General features: G+C 38.5%; 1 protein-coding gene across 1 annotated transcript in view; it reads left to right on the top strand.

Moving 5' to 3' along the window:
• Nucleotides 1–24,331, top strand: part of LOC131068616 (E3 ubiquitin-protein ligase COP1) — a 188,527-nt gene that overhangs the window by 36,225 nt on the left and 127,971 nt on the right. Inside the window, exon 2 of the mRNA XM_058003846.2 lies at nt 12,833–12,910. Coding sequence (XP_057859829.1) covers nt 12,833–12,910 — 78 coding nt within the window. The remainder of the gene's footprint in view (nt 1–12,832; nt 12,911–24,331) is intronic.

The following is a 24,331-nucleotide window of genomic DNA, read 5'->3' on the forward strand; positions in this document are numbered from 1 at the left end:
GTTCCATGAATACTTGGTACGTGTAGGAAGTATTGTGTTATCTGATTATTCACCAATTATACATTTAGGACTAAACATTTTGGCGCCGTTGCCTGAACGAACTTGGAGATAACCATGGCGGCAGGCGGAAGCAATTAATGGGTCGACCATTTAACCAACAATTAATTGTCGTGGATAGCGACACGCACGAAGAGAGTACCGCGGAAGAGGAACAAGAGGATCAGTTGACGACAGACTTGGTGGAGTTGTGGGACGTGTCGGTCACGCAATACGTACGACGAGAGGCTCCAGAGAGAGCCGTCTCGGAAGGTACGGTACGTGGTGAACTCACCATCAGCACCCCCGTCTTTGACCTACTTGGAAGTATTCCAAGGTTACTTGCCAGAAATTTGATTGCACTCCAAGACCAAAGGGAGGAAACGACAAAGGAACTTCGGCGGCAACAAGTCCTCCGATGGTACGAGGAACGGAGTCGTAGGGAGGAAGAGGAGAGGGAGGCAAGTCACTGCCGTACCTCTGGCACTTGATGCCCCTATGGCCAAACAAAGACAGACGTACCATTGCTACCGAAGGAGTAGACACAGGCCGATAAGAGGCGGCGACTAAGGGAGGTTGTCGACTCGAGGAGTCCGGAGAAACGCAGCAGAAGTTAGTGTGAGTCGGAGTCGTAGTCGGGAGAGGCAAAAACCGTGTACGTGGAAGGAGTCGGCCTAGGTCGCCAGGAACCTGCCACTTCCAGACGTAGCGGAAGAAGATCTCGCCGACCAGGCCCCACACTCGACGTCAGGTGAAGAAGATTCCAGAGCCGAATCACAAAGCACCCAATCGAAATTTTTCGAACAAGGAGAGGAGGCGGTACGAGACCTGCACGAGGAAATCGCCACTATTTTTGAAGCAACGTTGTCTGGCATTAAAAATTTGTCCTTGTCAGAGGGAATCAAAATAGGAAGATCAGATCCGGAAACCCCGGGAAGGAGGGACTATAGAAGGGAAGGTGACCAAAGCCCGGTTGGCAGGGGCCCGACCAGACCAGGAGTGTATGGTACTTCCCGGACACATAGTACCTTTCCGGCATATAGCCACTTCCAGGCACTGCATAAAACCGTACAGAATAGAAGGATGGCACACACCCCGGAGAAGCAGAAACTCCCAAAATTCATGGGCGACGGGTCAGAGGATCTGGTACGACATTGCAAGACATGTGTCATCGTCTGGGAAGCAAATGGCCAGGACGATCGAGACTATTGGGTGAAGGCATTTCCGGCCACTCTGCGAGGAATAGCTATCGACTGGTACATGGACCTCGATGCCTAGCATAAAACATCCTGGAGCAATCTGAGGAAAGCCTTCGAGGAAGAATTCAAACTACTACGGGATGACAACGAAATTGTGGCAGAAATTTATAACACCAAACGAGGAAAAACCGAAAGTGTGCGCGCATATAACAGAAGGTTGAGGGAACTACTTAACAAAATGGAGAACCAGTCAACAGATGGCCTCAAGAAGCGGTGGTTTGTGGAAGGATTGGTACCATCCCTGAGAAGGACGATGAAAGTGGTCCCTCCGCCATCGTACAATGAAGCATACAACCACGCCATGGATATTGAAAGTGAAAACAAGACATCTCGGGGGAAGTGACGAACCAGTGATGGTGACAGCACGAACGACGACAGCGACGGGGGATCCAAAACCGTACAAGCAGTCCGGAAGGATATGATGAGGATGATGAAGGAGTTAAAAGGTGACAAAAAAAGTGGTAGGGAAGGAAAAGAACTATGGTGTACTGACTGCAAGACTGAAGGACACACTAAAGGAAGTTGCCCCCGTAAAGTTTTTTGTGACATCTGCCAAGTAACGGGACATTCCACTAAGGAATGCCCGTACAACTTGAAAGCACAGAGCACACAAGTGCTCTACGCCTGTTGCGACGTATTCACACATCGCCCCATTGCAAATGGGGACCCCTGCTTTTTGCTTTCTAGGGTTTGTTTTTAGGTCTTTTAGGGTTTTGTCTGTTAGCCTTTGCGTTTTGAGTGTCGCCAAGGGGATCACCTGGATAGCAGGTCCTGCTGGAGTGATGTCCTGATCCTGAAATTTGGCTAAGTCTGGAAGGTCCTGATCCTAAAATTTGGCTAAGTCTGGAAAGTCCTGATCCTAAAATTTGGCTAAGTCTGGAAACTGAAAAACCTCCAAAAACTAGATTTTGCAATATAACTCCTGGAGGTCTGAAACCACTCTCAAACATCCTGAAAGTATATATGGAATATAACTTAAAGTATAAGAAACTTATACTTAAATGTTATATTCCATAAAATTATCCTGAGAGAGAGTTCAAAAAGTCAAATTTCGGTCCTGATCCTTCCTGAAGGTCCAAAGCGAATTTCGCTCCTGACCCTCTCAAGAGGTCCAAAGCGAATCTCGCTCCTGACCCTTGCAGAGGGTCCAGAGCAAAAATCATCATAAACTTCATTTGCCACCTTGTTTGAGCTTGAAATCTTGTTCCTGGCTTTGAAAACGATCTTACCTTGCCCTGTGAAGTGATTTGAAACTTGAAGATTGAGCAGTTTAGCCTAGATTGTGAAATTCGCTCCTGACCCTTGTTGAGGGTCCAGAGCGAAAATCTTATTTGAGCCTATTTGTCACTAATTTTGGCTAAATTTTTTTGTGCAGGGTCTCTTGGAAGGAAGGTTGAACATCATTCAAAGGTTTGGACGCTTGAAAATTGATGAATTTTGGGCAACAAAAGCAAATTCGCTCCTGACCCTTGCTGAGGGCCCAGGGTGAAATTTTGAATAGCTCTCATCTTGCAATGAAAAAAGTCAAGTTTTAGGCATGGGTGAAACAAGAACAACTTCCTTTTGCCTCCTAAAGAAGTTTTAACTTTGAAAAGTGAAGGATTTTGCCTAAAACCAAAAAATCGCTCCTGACCCTCTTTGAGGGTTCAAGGCGAAAATTCTTATTTGAGTCATTCTTGGCCTTGTTTGGTCAAATTGAGATGTCAAAGGCATGGTGGAGGATGAAATGAGCATGATAAAGTATCCAGACTTGATTGAAGATGAAGAAATGAAGGAGTTTTGCCCAGGAAGGGTAAAAACGCTCCTGACCCTCTCTGAGGGTCTAGAGCGAAGTTCTTTTCAAACTCATTTCTTGCCCTCTCTTGGGCGTGAAGTCCTATTCATAGCATAATTCAAGGTGAAATCCTCCTTAGCAAAAAGTTTCAAGGTGAAAGGTGAAGTATTCTGGTCACAACTGCAAAAATCGCTCCTGACCCTCTCTGAAGGCCCAAAGCGAAATTCTCAAAAACACCTTTTTTTGCAAAGTCAAAATGATGTTCTATGATTGGAATGGATGTGAAAAGGCATGTTTTACCCTTTGAAGATAATTTGGATGGCCAGCAGAGAAACAATCAAGCTAGATAGGAAAAATCGCTCTTGACCCTTGCTGAGGGTCCAGGGGGAAAAACCTAAAATCAAACCTTTTCCTCCAGAATTGAATGAAGCTTAAGCCTAGACACGAGTTGGAAACGATGTTTGAAATGCCTTGAAGTGGAATTGAGATGCTAAGAGTGCAAATTTTGATGACAATGGGGAAAATCGCTCCTGACCCTCTCTGAAGGTCCAGGGCGAAATTTCCAAGTATGCCCCATTTTCCTTGCATTTCGAGATGATATTTTTGTTCTCAAGACTCAGTAGGGAGTGAAGTATGATGTTCTACGCCTTAAGAGTAATTTGAAGTTGGAATGATCAAGAATTTGTGCAAAAGACTCAAAATCGCCCCTGACCCTCTCTGAAGGTCCAGGGCGAAAATCACAAAACCAACATTTTCCTCCCAAGTTTGTGCTAAGGTAGAGAAGGTCTTCCAAAATGTGATGAACAAGGATTTGCCTCCAGAGCTTGATGATCCTAGCCTAATTTGCAAAAGTCGCTCCTGACCCTTACTGAGGGCCCAGGGCGAAAATCTTTGAAGCACCTATTTTGCCTTAAAAAAACAAATCAAACATGCATGGAATGAATGAAGGAGATCATTGCTTACCCTTATAAGGTGGATTGACATTAGAAAGATGAAGGATTAAGAGCAAAATTGAAAAATCGCTCCTGACCCTCTCTGAGGGTCCAGGGTGAAAAAACCCTAAATACACTTTCCTCCTAAAGATCAAATGAAATCAAATTCAAAACTCCAATGAGAGATGCCATTTAAATGCCTAGATGAAGTTTTGGACATGAGGTATGCAAGGCCTAAATTGAAAGTTCGCTCCTGACCCTTGCCAAGGGTCCAGGGTGAAGTTAGTAGCATTCTTTATTTTTACCATATTTGAGCATTGATATTCCTCAAATTCCTCAAAATTGCTCACTTCGAAGCCTTTGGAAAGATTAAATCAAATTCGCATTAAATTAAAGGCATTCTAATTTAATAAATTAATTTTGTACCTTGAAATAATCAAAATAAGCATCTTAGAGGTATTAAAATTAATTTAAAAAAATAAAAGATTACAAGTTGAGCGCACAAGGCATTATTTTGCCTTTGTTTGACAAGACGGCCTACTCTTTTTGAGGTTTTATTTATTATTTCACCTTTTATTTGGCAAGTTGGCCTTGGAGAGAAGAGAGGTGAGCGCTCTATATATTGGAGGGGTTTGTTTCACATTTCAAATCATTCAATCATTGCCTTAAGTGCGAAATTGGAGAGCTAATTGGAGATGCAAAATAGTGCTGGTTTGGAGCGAATTTCTTTCAATTGTTGAAGGCTAGAAGGAAGTGTAGTTTATTCTTTCCAAGCTAGAGGAGGCGCAATTCATCCTAGAGATGGCTTTGATCTACACTTTGCCTAGTGAAACCTATTTTTTACATCATTTCTTAGAGTTTAATACTCAAGAGGAGGTATGGCGAAATCATCTTAACACCCTTGTTCAAGGTTTGATTTTTAGACATTTTTTTAGAAAAGTCTAAGTATTGCATAGTTAATTAGGAAATGATAACTCTAGATTTATCATGAAGTTTCCTAATTAAAATCTTAAATCTTCCTTTTAAGTCTAATTTCTACACTTCAAGATATAATACTAATTGTGAAATGTTGTGTAGGTGTCAAGATGGCGACTCCAAAGGCAGGAGCATCTACAAGTCGGCAGGTTCTCATCAAAGAAGATCTAGTCCAGGACAAGGATGATCTCCTCCAATCTAGCATCAACAAGGACGGCCTTCTTCGGTCAAGCATCATCAGGAATGACCTTTTCCAATCCAGCGTTCCAAGGCGAGGTACATCATCATCTTGCACATCAAAGACAAAAGAAGTTAGAGCAAGGGTTCGTTGAAGAAGCAGATAGTTTCAGAAGAGTTAATTAAAGCTAGCTTCTCAGCAACATCAAATTGGCATCAACCAAGTGTCAGACGAGGTGGCATCCCAGTCATCACTTCTCCAGTCGGTGTACCTCAGCATGACCAGATTCAATGTAACTAACTCATGGAAGGTGGCACAAACTTCGATGTACCTACCCCAGCTATCCATTGGTCGATTTTTCCAGAGAAGACATGTGTCCTAAAGATGTAATTTTATCATTGGTCAAGCATTAAATGTTATGTAATGGTTGTAACAAACCCTAATTAGGGGGTTTTCATTATTGAATCTTGGCCATTGATCTCAAATTGATCTTAGCCATCGAATTGTATTGTGGGCACTATATAAGCCCCGACTCTTCATTTGTGAAAGAATAATAATAGAAGAGAGATAGAGAGTAGTTAGAAGGTGAATAGTCAGTTGATAGAGTAGCAATTAGAGTAGAATAGGAGGACAAGGCAAGAAATTGTTGCCATTGATTGTAAACAAACTCCATTTTCATTGAAGTAATGGTGAAGTGTGTCGTTTCTTGCAATATGCATGGTTTCTTGTTGAATCTTCAATTCTAGATGGTAGATGATTAGATCGAATGAAGGAAATTGTTGAATGCACCTATGTGGAATCCGTTTAATCCATACCACTAGCCTCTTACTGATTGTAAGGACGCCTTGTGTGGTAGAGATGGATATAATGGGAGAAAAACTTACAAACACCATTGTTGATGGTGGGTCCGGAGTCAACATACTACAAGAGGAAACTTGGCGAAGCCTCGGCAAGCCTACACTCTGGCCACCAACCTTCCACCAGGTCAGTGCCAATCAACACGGTATCAAACCCCTCGGTACCCTCATGGCACAAAAGGTGGTAATTGGGACGGAGCAATTTCTTTTGGATTTTGTAGTCATTCCGTTGGAAAGGAAAGCGTACGACGCTCTTCTAGGAAGGGGGTGGCTGATCATGGCCAAAGCTAATCATAACTAGAAAAGGAATACGCTCTCAATCGAGAGTGATAGTCATAAGTATGTAATTGATCTAAGGAACTAGTCCATTAGCGAAGAGCTCGCGTCATTGTACTCCGACTCAGAAGATTCAAATAGATGGGAGTGGGGTTCTGAAGGAGACAGAGGAGGGAAAGAAACCGACGAGGAAGGAGTGTTGGAACTGGACGGATGTCCCGAGGATGGAACCAGTTCACTCGCGGAACTATTTCATTGGCAAATGGAGGACTATGAGGTCTTCCACCCAGAGTGTTACATGCTTCAAATATGTGAGATAGGAGAATCAAGCGGCGGGATGGAAGAACAATCCTTTTCCTCGGAGTGCGGTAGATACCAAGAGGGAATGGCACGGATGGATGACACGCCAACCCACCAGTTTGAATGGGATAAACCCATCAAGTACGAGGAAAGGGATGTGAAAAAAATCAATCTAGGCAAGGACAAGGATCCGCAGGTGATACTCGTAGGGGATGATTGGAACCCCGTACTAGATCACTTGTACAACGTAGGCCAGTCGAGGGAGTGTTTGAGTTATCTGTACGGCGTACGGTCGACAAAGAAGGGAGATTGACATAGCCCGTACGGTGTACGACCTGCAAGAGGAGGAATACTGTACGGCAGAACATTGCACCCACAGGAAACTAAGTCATACGATCTTGTACGACTAGCAACGGATAAAGGAGAAAGATCGTATGGTCAAAAAACAGACAAACCGTAAATGCAGGATCCGTACAATCCCCTCGTTTGCGGTGTTTGTACACGCAGGGAGCGGTTGTATGAAAAGTTTGAGGGTATCTGTGCAAAGATTTGTGCCATCCATGTGAAGCTGAGTGAAGAATTGGCACAAGTTGAAGAGGCTGTACGACCAGGGAGCGGAAGTGCACGAGTTAATCCGTATGGTGTAGAGGCAGCAGTCTGTCCAATGGTCCGTACCAGTATGACAAACCAGACAATGGCAGAGGAGGCCGCACTAGGGAAAAACAAGGTCGCCGTACAGGTAATTGGTACTAGTACGACATGTTCAGGTACTAGTACGACGAGCACTAGTACAGTATTGACATGTATTGGTACGGTTTTGGTAGAAATTGGTACGGTGTCGGCAGAAACTGGTACATCGGCAACAGAAACTGGTATGACGACAACAGAAACTGGTACAGTGTCAGCAGAAACTGAAACTGGTATGACAACAACAGAAACTGGTACAACGACAGCAAAAACTGGTACGATGGCAGCAGAAACTGGTATGGTGTCGGCAGAAACTAGTACAATGTCGACAAAACTGAAACTGGTACGACAGCAACAGAAATTGGTACGGTGTCGATAGAAACTGGTACGATGTCGACAGAAACTGAAACTGGTACGGTGGTAGCAGAAACTGGTACAACGATAGTAGATTCTGGTACGACGACAGCAGAAACTTGCACGATGTCGACAGAAACTGGTACGGTGTTGGCAGAAACTGGTATGGTGCCAACAAGAACTGGTACGGTGCCAACAAGTACTGGTACGATGCCAACATGGACTGGTACAACAGAAACTGGTACGGTGCCAACATGTACTGGTATGATAGAAATTGGTATGGTGCCAACATGTACGGGTACGACAAGAATTGGTATGGTGCCAACAAGAATTGGTACGGTGCCAGTAGGAACTGGTACTGTGCCAGGAGGAATTGGTACGATACTAGCAAAAACCGGTACGGTACCAGCAAAAACTGGTACGAGTGACTTGGAGGCAAAAACCGGTACGGTACCAGCAAAAATTGGTACGGGTGACTTGGAGGCATTAGCAACCCAGGTGGTGATGCTCACTTCACAATTGGAACAAAAAGATAAAAAGATATTGGAAGCTGCTCACATGGTAAAGAAAGCTCGGGAACGACAGTTAATGGCAGAAAAGAACCTGAAACTCCAGGCTGGATAGCAGCCTCCTATTGCGACCACTACAGGGACGCCTCCTCCCTCTTCTCGGTCTTAGCTATGTTTTTCATTTCAGTTTCTCTTGTCTGAGTCGTCTAGAAGACGACTACGTTTTTGGGGGGGCTAATGTTAGGGGTAAAAACGTATGTTAGTACGAATAAAAATTATAAGTGTGTTATGTGTGTTTATGTTTTGCTGTTGCCGAGAGTTTCCCGTCGGGTAGTTCGGAGTTGGTGATGGTTGGCAACTTGGCCAACCGTCGGGTCTATATATTGTTTGGTTGGAACCTCGGCAGGGGGGAATGTATGGACAATTCTGGACATTGGAATAAAGATATAACTTTCTGGTCTAATTATTATCATCTGTCATTTATGTTATGATGTACAATTGTTTTGTTCCATGAATACTTGGTACGTGCAGGAAGTACTGTGTTATCTGATTATTCACCAACTATACATTTAGGACTAAACAGTTCCCCAACCGTTTCCTGGTGGTTCTATTAGTGTAGAAACTTGGCCCTCGCTAGACCCATTGCTGCTATTTTCGCCGATTCCTTCTTCGACAATCCTCCTGAATCTTCTTCTTCGTTCTACTTGTTGCTTGAGAATTAATGCCCGTTGAGCGGCTTCAGAGTCCCCTATGTATTCCTTATTTTTGTCCTTATTTAGCAGGTTGGGCATTAATTCTAAATTCTCCTTATGCACTAGAGCAAGACATCATATTGAAAAGAACACTTTTATTAATTCATCCTTGGTATACAATGTATGTCACTACAGTGGGGGTGTTCTTGTTTATTCTCCTTCGCTCGTACACATTCAGGAATTATTTACCCCTCGGTTGGTTTCATTGCGCTCCTCCTCTTGGCGCTCATGAAACTCCCGTAGGATTTGCTGGCGTCGATTCTCCTGATAGGTCTCTTCCCTGCGGTTTTGGAGAGCCAAAAATACCTGTGCCAGAAGGTTGGGCAAATTGCTCATCAACCGATTTACTGCCGGGCTTACACCAAGCACACTCCACACAACGTCCTCTGGAACATCCTCGGTGGTGGCTTCCCTTCGTACGTGAGTTTCAATTGCCACCTGAAGGATGTAGGAGAAATCTTTCGTGAGTGCTAGTTCTCCCTCGAACAGTTCTTCTGGTTCTTCGTCCGGGTTACTGCTCGTCCCTTCGGCCAATGGTTGTCCCATTATCCGTGTGCCATGTAGTATACTCCCATGCTTCGGATAAATTTTTGCAACGACGTCAGATGTTTACCCTCTGGGTGAACAGTTTAGAACATACAGATAGAATACTCAATGCAAAACAATAATGCCATAGATACCAGATAAGATCAAGCAAATATAAGAGATACTATTCCATTCATAATCATGCATCTTTACAAGTGACCTTCATGGTATATAAAAGTACCGAGGGGGTGCAAGGGACAACCGTCGCACCCGTGACTACCATCCCTCGGTTACCATACTAACAAAGACAAGTACTACTTAATTAACTATTGTTTTATTCCCGTACAATATTACCGCCAACAGTAAGCATTGAGATGCTTTCCAGAAAGGCCATTTGGTGCTGATAACAAATGAGCCTGACACAAGTGTCCATGGTTTCCAAAACTGTTGCTATGTTGAATGGAAGGAGTGCTTGTTGGGAGGTAGATTAAAGAAGCAATCTTTTTGAGAGACTTCCAATACAAGCTTAATGCTGAATAGTTAATGCTTGATCCTTTAACTGCCATTGCCATTATGATTTATGATTTGAATGGCCTTATTGGCCACCACAATAGAATATGGCTAACTTGTTTGTGTGTGCATTCGGATTTATTATGATTTTAATGAATTTCACCTATCGTATAGGAATGAGTTTATATGTTTATGTAATGTCCCCTAATGGGACCCTCTTAAATTTTGTCCTAGAATCATAATTTTAATACATAGAGAGAACAATGGAAGGACACTAACGTCAACTAAAGCTTGGTCTGGAACCACCAAGAACCAAGATGTTACTGCCTGTAACTTAATAACAGTTCTGATCTGATCTGATTGACTCCATTTATTCAAATAAGATTGAGAGTGCAGAGATCTATTACTTTATGAATAAAATTTCAATGAACTAGATTTAATCTCTATCTATATTCTGATTAATTGTTCCCAGTGTTTAGAGTATGCTCAGTCCCATATCTTATTATGTTATATTAATTTGCTGTGATTCTGTGAATCTGATTAGAGTTATTATTTTAAAGCCGTGAACATACAGTGATTAAAGTTATCATTATCATGCTGTGAACATACAGCAATACTGTGAATTTAATCAAAGTTATTATCTTTATACTATGAACCTACAGTGTAATGGTTCATACCTGCTGTCTCCCTTACGGGTAGGGAGTTACCTCTTTTGACTGTGTGAACACCTTCCCAACTTCCTCTTGTTTGTCCCCTTTCCTATCGTGGCATTCTGCTTTTTTTCCTCTTCTCCCTATGCTGTGTGATGACTGTTATTAGTCAGAATTTCCTTTCTTTCTTCAAATAATCTTTTCTCTACACATGAGACTGCTGGTACATATGAGATATATTCCTTTATAACGCCATATTTATTTCTTCCCTATCATATATCCACTCTCTAAAATATATTCTTTTTATTTCTATACTCCACACCTTTCTCCCCTTTCTTACATACGATCAATCTTCCTCTTATATCTTCTTATCTTCAAGATTCATTTCCCTTTACCAAGTAGTCACAACTCACAACTTTTCAACCAAAACACAACACTTAGCAATAATTGTGTCTTTCTTTAATGCTTACTCTTTTCAAACAAAAACATTACATACTTTCAATGCACCCTTCGGCATACTTTCAACACACCCTTCTTGGCATTCTTAATCACACCTCTTTGCTAATCACAACTTTATATATTAAACTCTTCTCTTTGTGAATTACTTTGATTTACTAAATTGCTGCGTTGATAATACATATTTGCTGCTGCACTTATAAATAATGATTACTGTCGTATATTTTCTCCATCGCTGCCCCTATTGTTATCTATTATATATAATACTTGGGCAATCAAAGCATAATTAACTGTGTTATTTCATAAGAAAGTCGATCAACATTGTGTGGTCGGCCAACAATGTAGTCTTCATATTACCAAAGAGTCGACCAGTATAAATTTAATCTAATTTCATTTGCTGCCCCTAAATAGCATCTTCAATTTATGAACTTGGGCACTAATCATAATAAATTTACTGTGCTAAACTATGTAAACATTGTGTCATGGAAAGAAAATATCTTTGACCACAACATAGTCTACGTTCTTCTTAAATCTCAGTGGCTTTGCTTTTACAAGAAGTATATAATCAACTCCTTAATCATCAACCGCTGTCATTGTTGAGGGATAATTCTTTAGTCATTTGCTCATTTTGTTTGTAATATAATATTAATTTATTTTTATTTGAATATTTCAAGAACATTATTAGTAATAAATATTAATAAATATTAATTAATAAATAAATAAATCTCAAATAATCATTTGTTGGTAATTATTATATTAATAATAATAATTGCTTTATTTAGTATATATATAACGATCAAGGAGGGATTATGACAGTTTATCTGAATTTGAAGATTTCCCCAAAACTATTCCATGCATTTACTCCTGAACTTATTATGTACTCATTATCAATTGCAAAATTGGCAAGGAAATCAGCTTACTTGTTGGCCTTGCTATACACATGTTGGAATGTATAATCCTTGAAGGTTTCCAAGGGACCAAACTGATTTTAGAATGGTAGATTGTTTCCAATATGGTAAGCCTTTTTTACTAATCGTATTTATAATTATTTTTGAATCTCCTTCAATTTGAATGTTTCTTATCTTGTTTCAACTGCAAACATCTAATCCAAATAGAACAACCTGTGCTTCATCCTCATTGTTTTAACTGTTCTTGAGATTTTTTGAACCAACAAACATTACTTCATTCTACACATTGCAAACTATACATTCTGCTCATGGTTCCTCCCAATTTCTTATGGCTGCACTATCAAAGTTGTGTTTCATCCATCCTGATTTCGGAGGCATCCATTTATCATTTTTATGATTATGAGTGGAGTCTGAACCTCCCACCCCATGAATAGGATTGAATAAGCATTTCAAGATGTAAGATACTCAAAATTACACTTCCAACTTTTAAAGGAAAACAATTATTCTTCCAATTTTGTAAAGGTGCAGCCTTTTGGGTTTGATGTTTTTGTTGAAAGGTAAACCACAACTTTCAGAGATGAAGGACTCAGATATTTGCATATACATTAGCTTAATCCTGTTGAAGATTCAGAGTCCTTTGTCCCTTTTTCCTCTCTTGCTTTGGATTCAATTTTGTCTTTGTGGGCATCGGATCATCATTGTGTCCCTTTTTTAACCAATTCTATAAGATTGTCAAATTATCATAGTATATGAATCTAATAATTTTATAGCAATTGACAAACATTATTTTGCTACAGAAATCTGTTTTATATACATGTGTGGATAACAGAATGAAAGTAAAAAAAGCAATCATTTGTATAATATTTTATGACACCATTCCTTGACATCTTGTAGCTTTTGAAGAAGGCATCTGTTTGTCAAATAGCAAGTATGGCATCACCAACAAAGCATCTCCGAAAGACCTTAGAACAGGTTAGTGCTGCTTTTGACTGCTCTTTCCAAGGATTCATTAAATCATCTCTATCATATTCTTATCATCTGCTGATTCATGCATTTCATTGTTTGAATATTTTTTTTTGTGATGCAATAATTTTTCTGTTAAATTTTTGGTTAATTGTTTGAATTTATTTCAGACCCTTTAAAGAACAATGGGATGTCTTAACAACTCAGAGCGACACATTGTATCCATTCATATAGGCCTTTCTTCCTAAATTTTTCCTGCATGCTGGCAAAAGTTGATGCCCAACATAGTTCAACATTGGATCTTAAAAGCAATTTTTCTTATAATTGTCACTAGGCTAGGTGGGCCCTTTTTTATTTAGTTGTATTATTTATTTTTTAGCTTGATAGAATTATTATTTGATTTAAAGAAAAAAATTACTTAATTTTTTTCTCCTTTTCTCTATGGATTTTTCTTATATTTAAGGAGCTCGTCTTTATTAAACTAGTTAGGATTATTATTATTCTTATGTTCATTATCTTGGATTTTCAACACTTTATTATTTTAGTTAAGATTTTTTAAAGTGCAACTTCTTTTTTAAGTATGTATAATCTTTAGAAAGAATATTAGAGTGTAAGTGCTTTCTAGCGTGCACATGGGCACACCTTTTGTCATGAGTATGACGCAGGCACAGACTAATGAAGGTGACAAATATTGAGGCTTGGAGTTACATGCATACTCTTTTTAATTCTATAAAATAGGGGTTCTCTATCATTTTTCTTTAGAATGTTATTTATTTGTCTTGTTTTTTAAAAAAACTTATGGTTTATGTATTGGAGAGATTGCATGCATTGCAAGATATTGGAAGATTTCAAGTCGCCATTTTCATTTAATGCAATGACGTTCTTTTTCTTTCTGTCAAACAATTTCCTTTCAAAAAAATTGTATCACCTTTATTGGGGCATGAATTTATAGTAATTAATTTTTTGTAATTGATGATTTTAATATTTTATGTTTAATAGTTAATCTTGACATTAATTTTTTATCATGATATTAGAGCCAGGTTACTAAACATTGAATCTAAGAGTGTAGGTGGTTCATAATCAATTTTTTTTTGGTGTGTTTTGTGTAGCTCATTGATAGTGTAAAGTCCCCATTTTTCTAGTTAGTGATATCTCAAGAATCTAGATTTGCCTGTTAGTCATCTCCGCAGAGAAATGATGGGGTTAGGAGATGTTGGATTCACCAAGAGGAGCTATACTTAGTCAATTATTGGAGCCCGGTGAAGAATTATTTAATAAAGTTCATATTATGAGCTAAGAAAAGCTTATAAAAGATTATAAGTTACTTTTTCTATAAATAGAAATTAAAAATAAAAGTAACTTATTTAAGTCGCAACTTAATTTCACCCCTTGGTTCGATTCCCTAGGCAAATAATATAACTTAAAAGGTGGTAACTTTTATCATGATGAATTCACCCTCCTAGCTAGGCACCAAGTTTGAGAGAGAGAGATTCCAATGGAAACTTTGGGAGATGCCTTTGTGATACGTTTAGGGTGAAGGTGAATAAAGGAGGAAGTCATGGGTTTTTGGAGACACTTTTTGATTGATTATTTTTTGGCATTTCTTGATTTTGGAAGCTTGCAGCAGCACGTACCAGCCTATGCAGCCATTGGAGGACGAAACCCTTCCAGTATTTGCTTGTGTGGATGGAAACCCACACCACTAGCATCCCCACGGTAGCACTATTTGACCAGCACTTGAGGATTGGGGTCAGATTACAGCAGGAAGTCACCATTTGCAGCATTGTCAGGTCTGATCCATCTGATCTGAGCAGTTTTCATACATTTTCCAGCAGATTGTGACATTCAAAGGGTAAAATTACATCACCCAGGGCCAGCTGTACCATCCCTTCATGCCTGGGATTCATTAAAAATAAATTGAAGGGTTTTACTTGGAATTTTTTGTACAAATCTCATTGTCAGCAGTAGGAATAAGGATTTGATATCATTCTTTCAGATCAATGTGGAAAATTGTACATTTTCAGTGAATTCTCCTGGGGGTTTGAAAGAAACAGCAACAATCTAGTCTATTTATGTAAGATTTGTTTTTGGTAATTATTTACTAGAGGAAATAAACTCATGGGAGCAGTTAGGGCTCATTGATAGCTCCTGTGGCAACACCTGGACTCATTTATGCTAATAAAGCAGCCCTCCAAGCAAGGCGTTGGACCCCTGGTAGGCCAATTTTGGCTTGTCTTTGGTGAATTCTATTGTTTAATGGCTTTAAATAATTGCTGTTACAAATTCAATCAATCTGAAAATTAATTTCAGTCATTAGGTTATGTTTATTATTTTCTTTCAATTGCATCATTTAAATTTCCAAGCATTCATACTTTGCAAAAACACAAAAAAAGTGAAAAAACCCCAAAACAAACAAACAAAACCAATTTCCTTCTCGCTGGCCAAAGAACACAAAATTCAGAAAAGTAAGTCAGTCTGCTACATTCCTAAGTCAACATCTTTCAGTGGTATCAGAGCAATGATCCTGCCAGCTTGGGGGTTAATAGAGTAATTCTATGCAGCAGGGCAGATTTGGTACCTACAGATATTACACATTAGGAGACCTAGAGTGGATTTAAATTTTGTCACGGAACCACCCCTTGAGACTAATATGGGTGATATACCAGAAGGATAGAGGAGCCCACCCAGATAGGAGAGACAAAATCCACTCAATCTTGATGAGATTATGAGGAATTTGGCTGAAGCACAATCAAGAATTGTTCAGGCAATCAACAGGTTACAAGACACACTTGACAAAATGGATTTGGGAAATAATAGGGGAAGGCACAGGAGCCGTAGCAGGACAATATCAGTTGCAGGAAGTAGGGGCAGCATTAAAATTCCATCTTCCCTGAGTAATGCATCCATCTCACCACAGAGGGATAGGACCCATACTAGGACAGCAGATAGGCCTATGCTCTCATGGTTCACTCCTAGAGATGAACCACCATTGGCTGATCCTCAGAATGAAATCACCTTCTAGGACACAGTTATGGCTGCCAGTGATAAGTGGGCACATCTACCAGCACATGTTAGAGATGCATTTCCATTGCATCAATATTGTATGTAGCACCATGATTCCATGAGGGAACAGAATGACAGCTGAGCCAAACAACAGTGGAATAATAATTTGAAGAAGGCTACAGATAAGCTGATTTTATCCACTTTTGATGGCAGTGGTTCCACTAGTGCATGAGCGTGGGTTCACAAGCTAGATATATACCTTTCCTTGAAACCCATGGCTGAAATTGAGGCCATTCAGTTTGCTATCTTGCATTTGGAGGGTGTTGCATATGACTATTGGCACCATGGATTGGTCACGTAGAATCACGCTCTTACTCATTCATACGTAGAGTTCACAGAGAGGCTGATTTCCAGATTTGACAGGAAAGATGTAAAACTTTATTACATGGATTTAGCCCTCCTGAAAAAGTCAGGACATGTGGATACATATATTAATGAATTTCAGCGTATAGCAGTGATGGTACCTGAGATGCCCGTTAGGAGGGTAGTTATGCCCTTCATAGAGGGACTTCATGAGAGATGCCCTGGTTTAGTCAAGGCTTTGAAGCCTAAGACTTTGCAAGAGGCTATACAACTTACCTTGGACTTGGACACCACACCTCCACCTTCTACATCTCAGTAGAACATGAAATCTTCCGAAGGTTTTAAACCTTCTCAGAGCTCATCTTCACAGTTACCCAGTGCACCACCTCCTCTTAAGATGGATCATGAATCATAGAATGAATTAAGGAGGAAGAAATTGTGTCTCTCATGCAAGGAGCCATGGGAACCAAGTCATGGATGCCTTGGAAAAGTCAAGGCACATCTTATAGAGGTCTTTTCAGATGGTGAGAATGAGCAGATGCAGGATACAGGTGATGAGGATACATTGGCTTCTGCCAATGTTACGATTGCATCATTGTCCAGAGTACCTTGGTATTACCCCTTTCGATTGAAAGGAACTCTTAAGGGGCAGCCAGTGGATTGCTTGGTAGATACTGGTGCTACTTACAACTTCTTTAGTAAGGAGACTGTAGAGAAATTTGGATTAAGAGATGAGAAATTTTCAGAATTTAGAGTGATAGCTGCTAGTGGTAATACCTTGAGTTGCACTTAAGAGTTCCTCAACTTAGCCTTCAGTTGGGAACTTATCTCTTGACTGATGATTTCTATGTGATACCGATAGAGCAATACGATGTGGTTCTTGGTGTTGTCGGGAATAATCATTATGTTATGTTGTTATATTATGTTTATGTTGTCGTCGGTAATAATGAGTTACGGCGGTAAGTTAGTTAGCCGACGGGTAGGTAGTTGGAGTCACGACGGTTGTGTCGCACCCCTTCGGCTGTCATATATTGTACCACCTCCGGGTGTTGGAGGACATGTAATGTTGACGACAGATTATAATATGAACATCTTTTGACATTAATGGAAAGCTACATCCTTTGTAATTGCATTGTGCATTGCTGTTCAGTTTCTGTATTCTTCCGGTTTACCCAGTGAGGTAAACACTTGGTATGCAGTGGCTACAATCCATTGGTAGGTACACTTTTGATTATCATAAGATGCAGTTAGAGTTCTCAGTGGATTGAAAGGAAATGGTGTTGAGAGCTTCAACAGATGGCAAGCCTAAAAGTAAGACAACATACTGGTTGGAAGCTAATATTGTTGCATCTTGTTGTAAATCAGATTTTGTACACTTTGGAACTGCTGTTATAGAGCAATCCCAGAGGTTGAATGAGGATTGGTTGGCAAGAGCACGACATGCCAAATTGATAGCCCAACAAGCTAAGAAGCGTCTCCTTCATATTCATGACATTTGCCACACGGATGATAAGGAGAAATTGGAATTGTCTAGTTCTGATTTTTTAGTTGATGTTGGTCATCTTCCATATAATGTTGATGAAATTGGATATGATTTTAGAGGAGGGACAGCAAAGGGCATGTTAGTTAGCGCCAACTTGGATGACAACAAAGGAATGAATACAAAGGAACTATTCAGTTCTAATTTTCAGATTTATAACAATAGTGAATTATTGTTCCCTCCTCATGGCATTGATGCATATAATCACGGGGCAGTGAGCCATAGAAATTTTGCAGTGTTGAATACACGTGACACATGCTTTGACTTTTCCTATGATGGCATATATATTTCGCCTTTGAGTTTGCTATTGGTTATTCTTAGTGTGGCAGCGTTATCCTTGTTGTGACATCATGCTCTCCTACTTTAGGTGCTATAGGGGATTTCTCATCTTGGTATGGTATTGTGATGTCCCCGTCAAATTAATACTATTTGGTATTAATTATGAATAAAATTAACTTTTCTTATCTTATATTAGTTCTGAAATTGACTAATATATTATAATAATAGTTATTTCATTATTTCAATAAAGCTTAATTAAGCGTTAAATATTAGTTGCTTTGTTTAGCTATTGCGGGAGTTGGTTTTCCTACGGATTTCCCTATGGGAATTCTACCACCTTGGTTCTTTAAATAATGCCTGGCACATAAAGAGGGGGGACGAGTTTGAATAAAGAGAAGACCTGGAAGTAGAGTTTGGATATCCACGTGATATCAACTTGTGATGAAGCATTCCTTTCGCCAGCGATTACTGGCCTACTAGAATTGACATGAAGGATCGGGAAGTAATATAAAAGCAGAAGATTGGGGATTTGCAAGAACTTGTTTGCAGTACACACGATCATTTGTATGCTGCTGTTCCTTGCGAGTCGTGGTAGAGGCTGCGCAAAGTATAGAGAGGAGTCGGGTTAGTGCAGACGGAAAGGTGCTGCATTGACGTAAGTAACAAATGCAACAGAAACAGAGAAGTCTTCAAATGCACTTTACACACTTATGCTGTGACACAGGGATTGACATATTCACGGTATCTCATATCGGGACGATAAACACTCACAGAAGGTCTGCGGATGATCAACGGAAATCCCCGCAGGCAGTGTATATCGCGGAAAGTCTCACAAACAGTGCATAATAACAGCGTCGGGATGCAGGCCGGTATTCAATAGTCAACCCGCAGAGTTCAGGATCAAGAGGAAACCGTAGGATTGAGACATGGCTGGGGCTCTTCACGCCATCAACCCGAGTACATGCGAGGATGATTCCGGAGGGTTGCGACAGCAACAATGACGCTGACAACACTGCTAGTTTTAGGTGCACTATGAAACATTTAATCCAATCATAAAGAATGTGTATGTAGACTGCACAATCAATGTTATGAAAATTAACTTGGAACTGCACGAGTTACATTAATGGAATTCATAGGCTATGTAATGTTCAATTGGTCAAATTATAAATACTCTTTTGCATAATCTAGATAAAAACTATTATATGAAGCCAGCTTAGTAAGGAATTTTATAGGGATCCAGGAATTGAGTTGCTTGGGAAATTTTATCAGAGTGGAGCAGCGTGTTGCTTGATGTTGCTTGAGGGCAAGCAATCCCGGGAAGGGAGGACTGTAATGTCCCCATTTTTCTAGTGATATCTCAAGAATCTAGATTTGCCTGTTAGTCATCTCCGCAGACAAATGATGGGGTTAGGAGATGTTGGATTCACCAGGAGGAGCTATACTTAGTCAATTATTGGAGCCTGGTAAAGAATTATTTAATAAAGTTCATATTATAAGCTAATAAAAGCTTATAAAAGATTATAAGTTACTTTTTCTATAAATAGAAAATTTTAATAAAAGTAACTTATTTAAGTCACAACTTACTTTCACCCCTTGGTTCAATTCCCTAGGCAAATAATATAACTTAAAAGGTGCTAACTTTTATCATGATGAATTCACCCTCCTAGCTAGGCGCCAAGTTTGAGAGAGAGAGGTTCCAATGGAATCTTTGGGAGACGCCTTTGTGATACATTTAGGGTAACGGTGAATAAAGGAGGAAGTCATGGGTTTTTGGAGACACTTTTTGATTGATTATTTTTTGGCATTTCTTGATTTTGGAAGCTTGCAGCAGCACGTACCAGCCTATGCAGCCATTGGAGGACGAAACCCTTCCAGTATTTGCTTGTGTGGACATAAACCCACACCACTAACATCCCCACGGTAGCACTATTTGACCAGCATTTGAGTATTGGGGTCAGGTTACAGCAGGAAGTCACCATTTGCAGCATTGTCAGGTCAGATCCATCTGATCCGTGCAGTTTTCATATATTTTCCAGCAGATTGTGACATTCAAAGGGCAAAATTACATCACCCAAGGCCAGCCGTACCATCCCTTCTTGCTTGGGATTCATTAAAAATAAATTGAAGGGTTTTACTTGGAATTTTTTGTACAAATCTCATTGTCAGCAGTAGGAATAAGGATTGATATCATTCTTTTTGGCTGCTGATGTCACAGGAGAGAGATATGAGCAGATCAATGTGGAAAATTGTACATTTTCAGTGAATTCTCTTGGGGGTTTGAAGGAAACAGCAACAATCTAGTCTATTTATGTAAGATTTGTTGTTGGTAATTATTTATTAGAGGAAATAAACTCATGGGAGCAGTTAGGGCTCATTGATAGCTCCTGTAGCAGCACCTGAACTCATTTATGCTAATAAAGCAGTCCTCCAAGCTAGGCGTTGGACCCCTAGTAGGCCAATTTTGGCTTGTCTTTGGTGAATTCCATTGTTTAATGACTTTAAATAATTGCTGTTACAAATTCAGTCAATCTGAAAATTAATTTCAGTCTTTAGCTCATGTTTATTATTTTCTTTCAATTGCATCATTTAATTTTCCAAGCATTCATAGTTTGCAAAAACACAAAAAAAGTGAAAAAACCCACAAAACAAACAAACAAAACCAATTTCCTTCTCGCTGGCCAAAGAACACAAAAGTCTGAAAAGTAAGTCAGTCTGCTACATTCCTAAGTCAGCATCTTTCATAAAGATTATATCTTGCACTGACTTTTTTTATGTAGTTTATTATTAATGTTTTATTTTGATTCTCATTCTTTGTTTTGAAATTTTTAACTGAAGTCTAGGACACCCCTCTTTTACTAAAACAGGTGTATTTTTTTTTATCTCCTATTAGATTTTGAGATTAACTCTACAGTTATCTACAACTTCTTTGTTTTACAACATTTTTTGATTTGGTTTAAAATTTATCTAAATTTTCTGTGAATGGTCAGTGATAATTTTACTTTTTAATAATTAGTAAATCTACATCTCCATTTTTATTGAAATCTAAGTTTGCAAGCCCATACTTTTTCCTCACCATTGGTCTATTTTAAAAAACTCTCTGTTGTTTATGTAATGGAGAGATTGAAAGCATCCTAAGATATTGTAAGATTTCAAGTTGCCATCTTCATTAATGTAGGGTTTTTTTTTCTTGTTTGTTTTGTTTTTCTTTCTCAAATGATTTTCTTACTTCAAAAAAATTGTCTACACCTTTGTGTATGAGTTTATTTTAATTTGTTAATTTGTATTTCAAATTAAAATTTAATGTTCAATAGTTGATCCATAATTAACATTAATTTTTTAATATGATATGAGACCTACATTACTTAACCATGGATGTAAGTGTGTTAGGATTGAGTTTATTGGGTGCATTTTGTGCAACTCTTTGTTAGAGATTTTATCTCGCACTAGCCTTTTTAATGCAGCTCATTGTTAATATTTTTCTTCCATCACATTCTCTGCTATGAAATCTTTAATTAAATTCTAGTATACATCTCTTTCATTGAAACAAGTGTGTTTTTTCATCTTATATTGGATTTTGAGATAATCTTTTATGTTGGAAAGATAAAGATGAGATAGACAACTTTTTTATTTACAGTATCTTCAGATTCAACTTAAAATGATAACTAAATTTTCTTTGAATGTTCAGTAGTACTTCTGCCTATTTTGTAATCGAAATATTTAGTAGAATCTTCTTCTTCATTTTCTATTGTAATCTAGATTATTTTGTCCATCCTTCTTCACCTTGGTATATGTTTACATTACTTCCAGAAGTTAAGCTTACTAGTTATTATTATGATGCTTGGAAATATCATTTGTTGTTTGTTTTTAATTTTAAGATTCTCTTGAGAATAGTTATGGATAAACAATCTATACTTGGACCTTTTTTTTCAAACGAGGATTTAGAAAGGAAGAACACTTAAAATGAAAAAACATTCAGCGATAGGGGCATCTCTTTGTCCCCTAAATTGCATATTTACATAGATTCTTGTACTACATTTGTGGATTTGGAAAATTAAAAAATGTGTACAACATGCGGATAACTCCAGAAAAATTCACATTCATTAGCAATTAGAAGATTTGAAGTATGATAATTTTAAATCTATGGACAACTTCTAATTTACTTGTCTTGCTACTGGTATGGCTTTGGGTTTGTGGGTTTGGTAAAAAATATTTGGGGGGTTGGGCTCGTTTTGCATTTGTCCATACAAAAGCATAAAATATCAGAAAAAATATACATAATTGCAACAGTAAATTAAGTTTAGAATACCGCATAGCATCATATAATAAACAAAACCAACATAATAATTAAAAAAATTACAATGTTAATTTGGTCAAACTTGAGTGTCATGATATATATTAAAATTAAAAAATAATAATGTTAATTATCAACAATCAGGCATCATTGATCAAACATTAATGTTTTATGTGTCTTCAAAAATATTATTATCACCACCCATATTAGACAATGTAGGTATTGGTATATAAGAAGAACCACAACCAATGCCACTAGCACTGACACTCTAATGCTCGCTAGCTGGCTTGTTGTCAACATCAAGTTCAAAAAAAATCTTTATCAGTATAACAACAATCTTTTAATTTTTCAAAACTTAATTAACCACAACAATAATATTTCAAAACTTGATTATCCATAGCAATTACACGTGCAAGATCTAACAATATGGAACACACGAACTCATGATTTACGTGGAAACCCTTGCGGGAGACAGCCATGACAAAATATTGCTTATATAGATCTTTTTTTTGTAGGCACTGACCTACTTTATTAACAAAGCTTCTTTCATAGGCATCAACCCATAGGAGACACCAATCCCCTACAATTGGGCACCAACCCAACAAGAGACACCAATCTCTTTCAATGAGAGGCACTAACCTCTTGATCTCCACAATTAGGAGTCACCAACCTCCAAATAAATAGTATGATGATTATATGAAATTTCTTTTTGATGTAGCTCTAATTGGTAGAGGGTTTTCATCCCCGAAACTAGTAATTTCTACAGGGTTTTTGTCGAGAAATTTTGAGAAAAACATAATTTTCTTTCCAAATGCAGAATCAAATAACATATCATGTCTAGCCTTCTAAATAAGTTCTCAACCTCTTTTTATAATTTTTCTAGAGGGAAAATAAAAACAATATAAAATAATAATCATTTTTCCTCCACAAAGGCTTTTTTGAAAAATAAAAAATAATGCAACGTGCAAAAAGACCTCCAAGCCTAGGCATTCAATTTGATGCACAACTTATAATGCTTATTTTATATTTTATTGCACTAAGCTGTCTTTTTAAAATTTTCAACATTGGACAACTTAAGTGAATAATTATTTATTAACTCAATAATTAACTAAGTTACAGAAAGTATTAAAATGACACAAATATGCAATTCTGACCATATCAAAGTGATCCCAAAGTCTTAGGACATTGAATAAAAACAATAGGGTGACTTTGTAGAAATAGCAAACTCTTCCTAGAAGCTCGGAGAGCTCCCAAAAGGATGGAAATTAACTCTCAAAGCATCTAGAGGCTCACCACCCATCTGAACTCACTGCCATGAACAACATTTTTGTAAGACAGATCTTATGCTCTCCAGGAACTTTGGACTTATCCTTACCAACTAGCCTGCGGGGAAGCCTGAAAGATAGGCTTATCGTTCACAATCAGTTCATGCTTGAGAAGGGGACATTACAATACCTGATTGAAACCCAAAATTTGTTGATATGGCTGAAATTCTGACATCCAAACGTCAAAATCTGAATGAAAAATCTAAAATTTGAGTTCGTTTATCTTATCAATTTTACCGAGATCAGAAAGTTTGTTTCTCTATTCAAATCTTGATCATGAAACAGGAAAGGATAATGCCAATTTTTTTAAAATATCAAATAAACAAACCAAATGTAACTCTTTTATATTCCGAATTGTACCTAATATAAGGAAAACAAGAAAGACCAATATATGCTAGTGTAGTTGAAAAACCAACTGCAAAACCATGGATCTGAACAATAAAAGTAGAGTCTGATTGTTCTTTCTCTCTTATGTACTTTAAGATTTGAAAAACTCACAAAGTTGTGCAGAAAAGAAAATGAAAACAGAATCTATCATATAATCCTAATGGCAGTTCCAGACCATATGTATTGCAACAAGAAACTTTCATGATAATATATGGTTATTGGTGCATCAACTTGGCTCATAG

The sequence above is a fragment of the Cryptomeria japonica genome, chromosome 3, assembly GCF_030272615.1.
Source record: "Cryptomeria japonica chromosome 3, Sugi_1.0, whole genome shotgun sequence".
Classification (NCBI taxonomy): domain Eukaryota; kingdom Viridiplantae; phylum Streptophyta; class Pinopsida; order Cupressales; family Cupressaceae; genus Cryptomeria; species Cryptomeria japonica.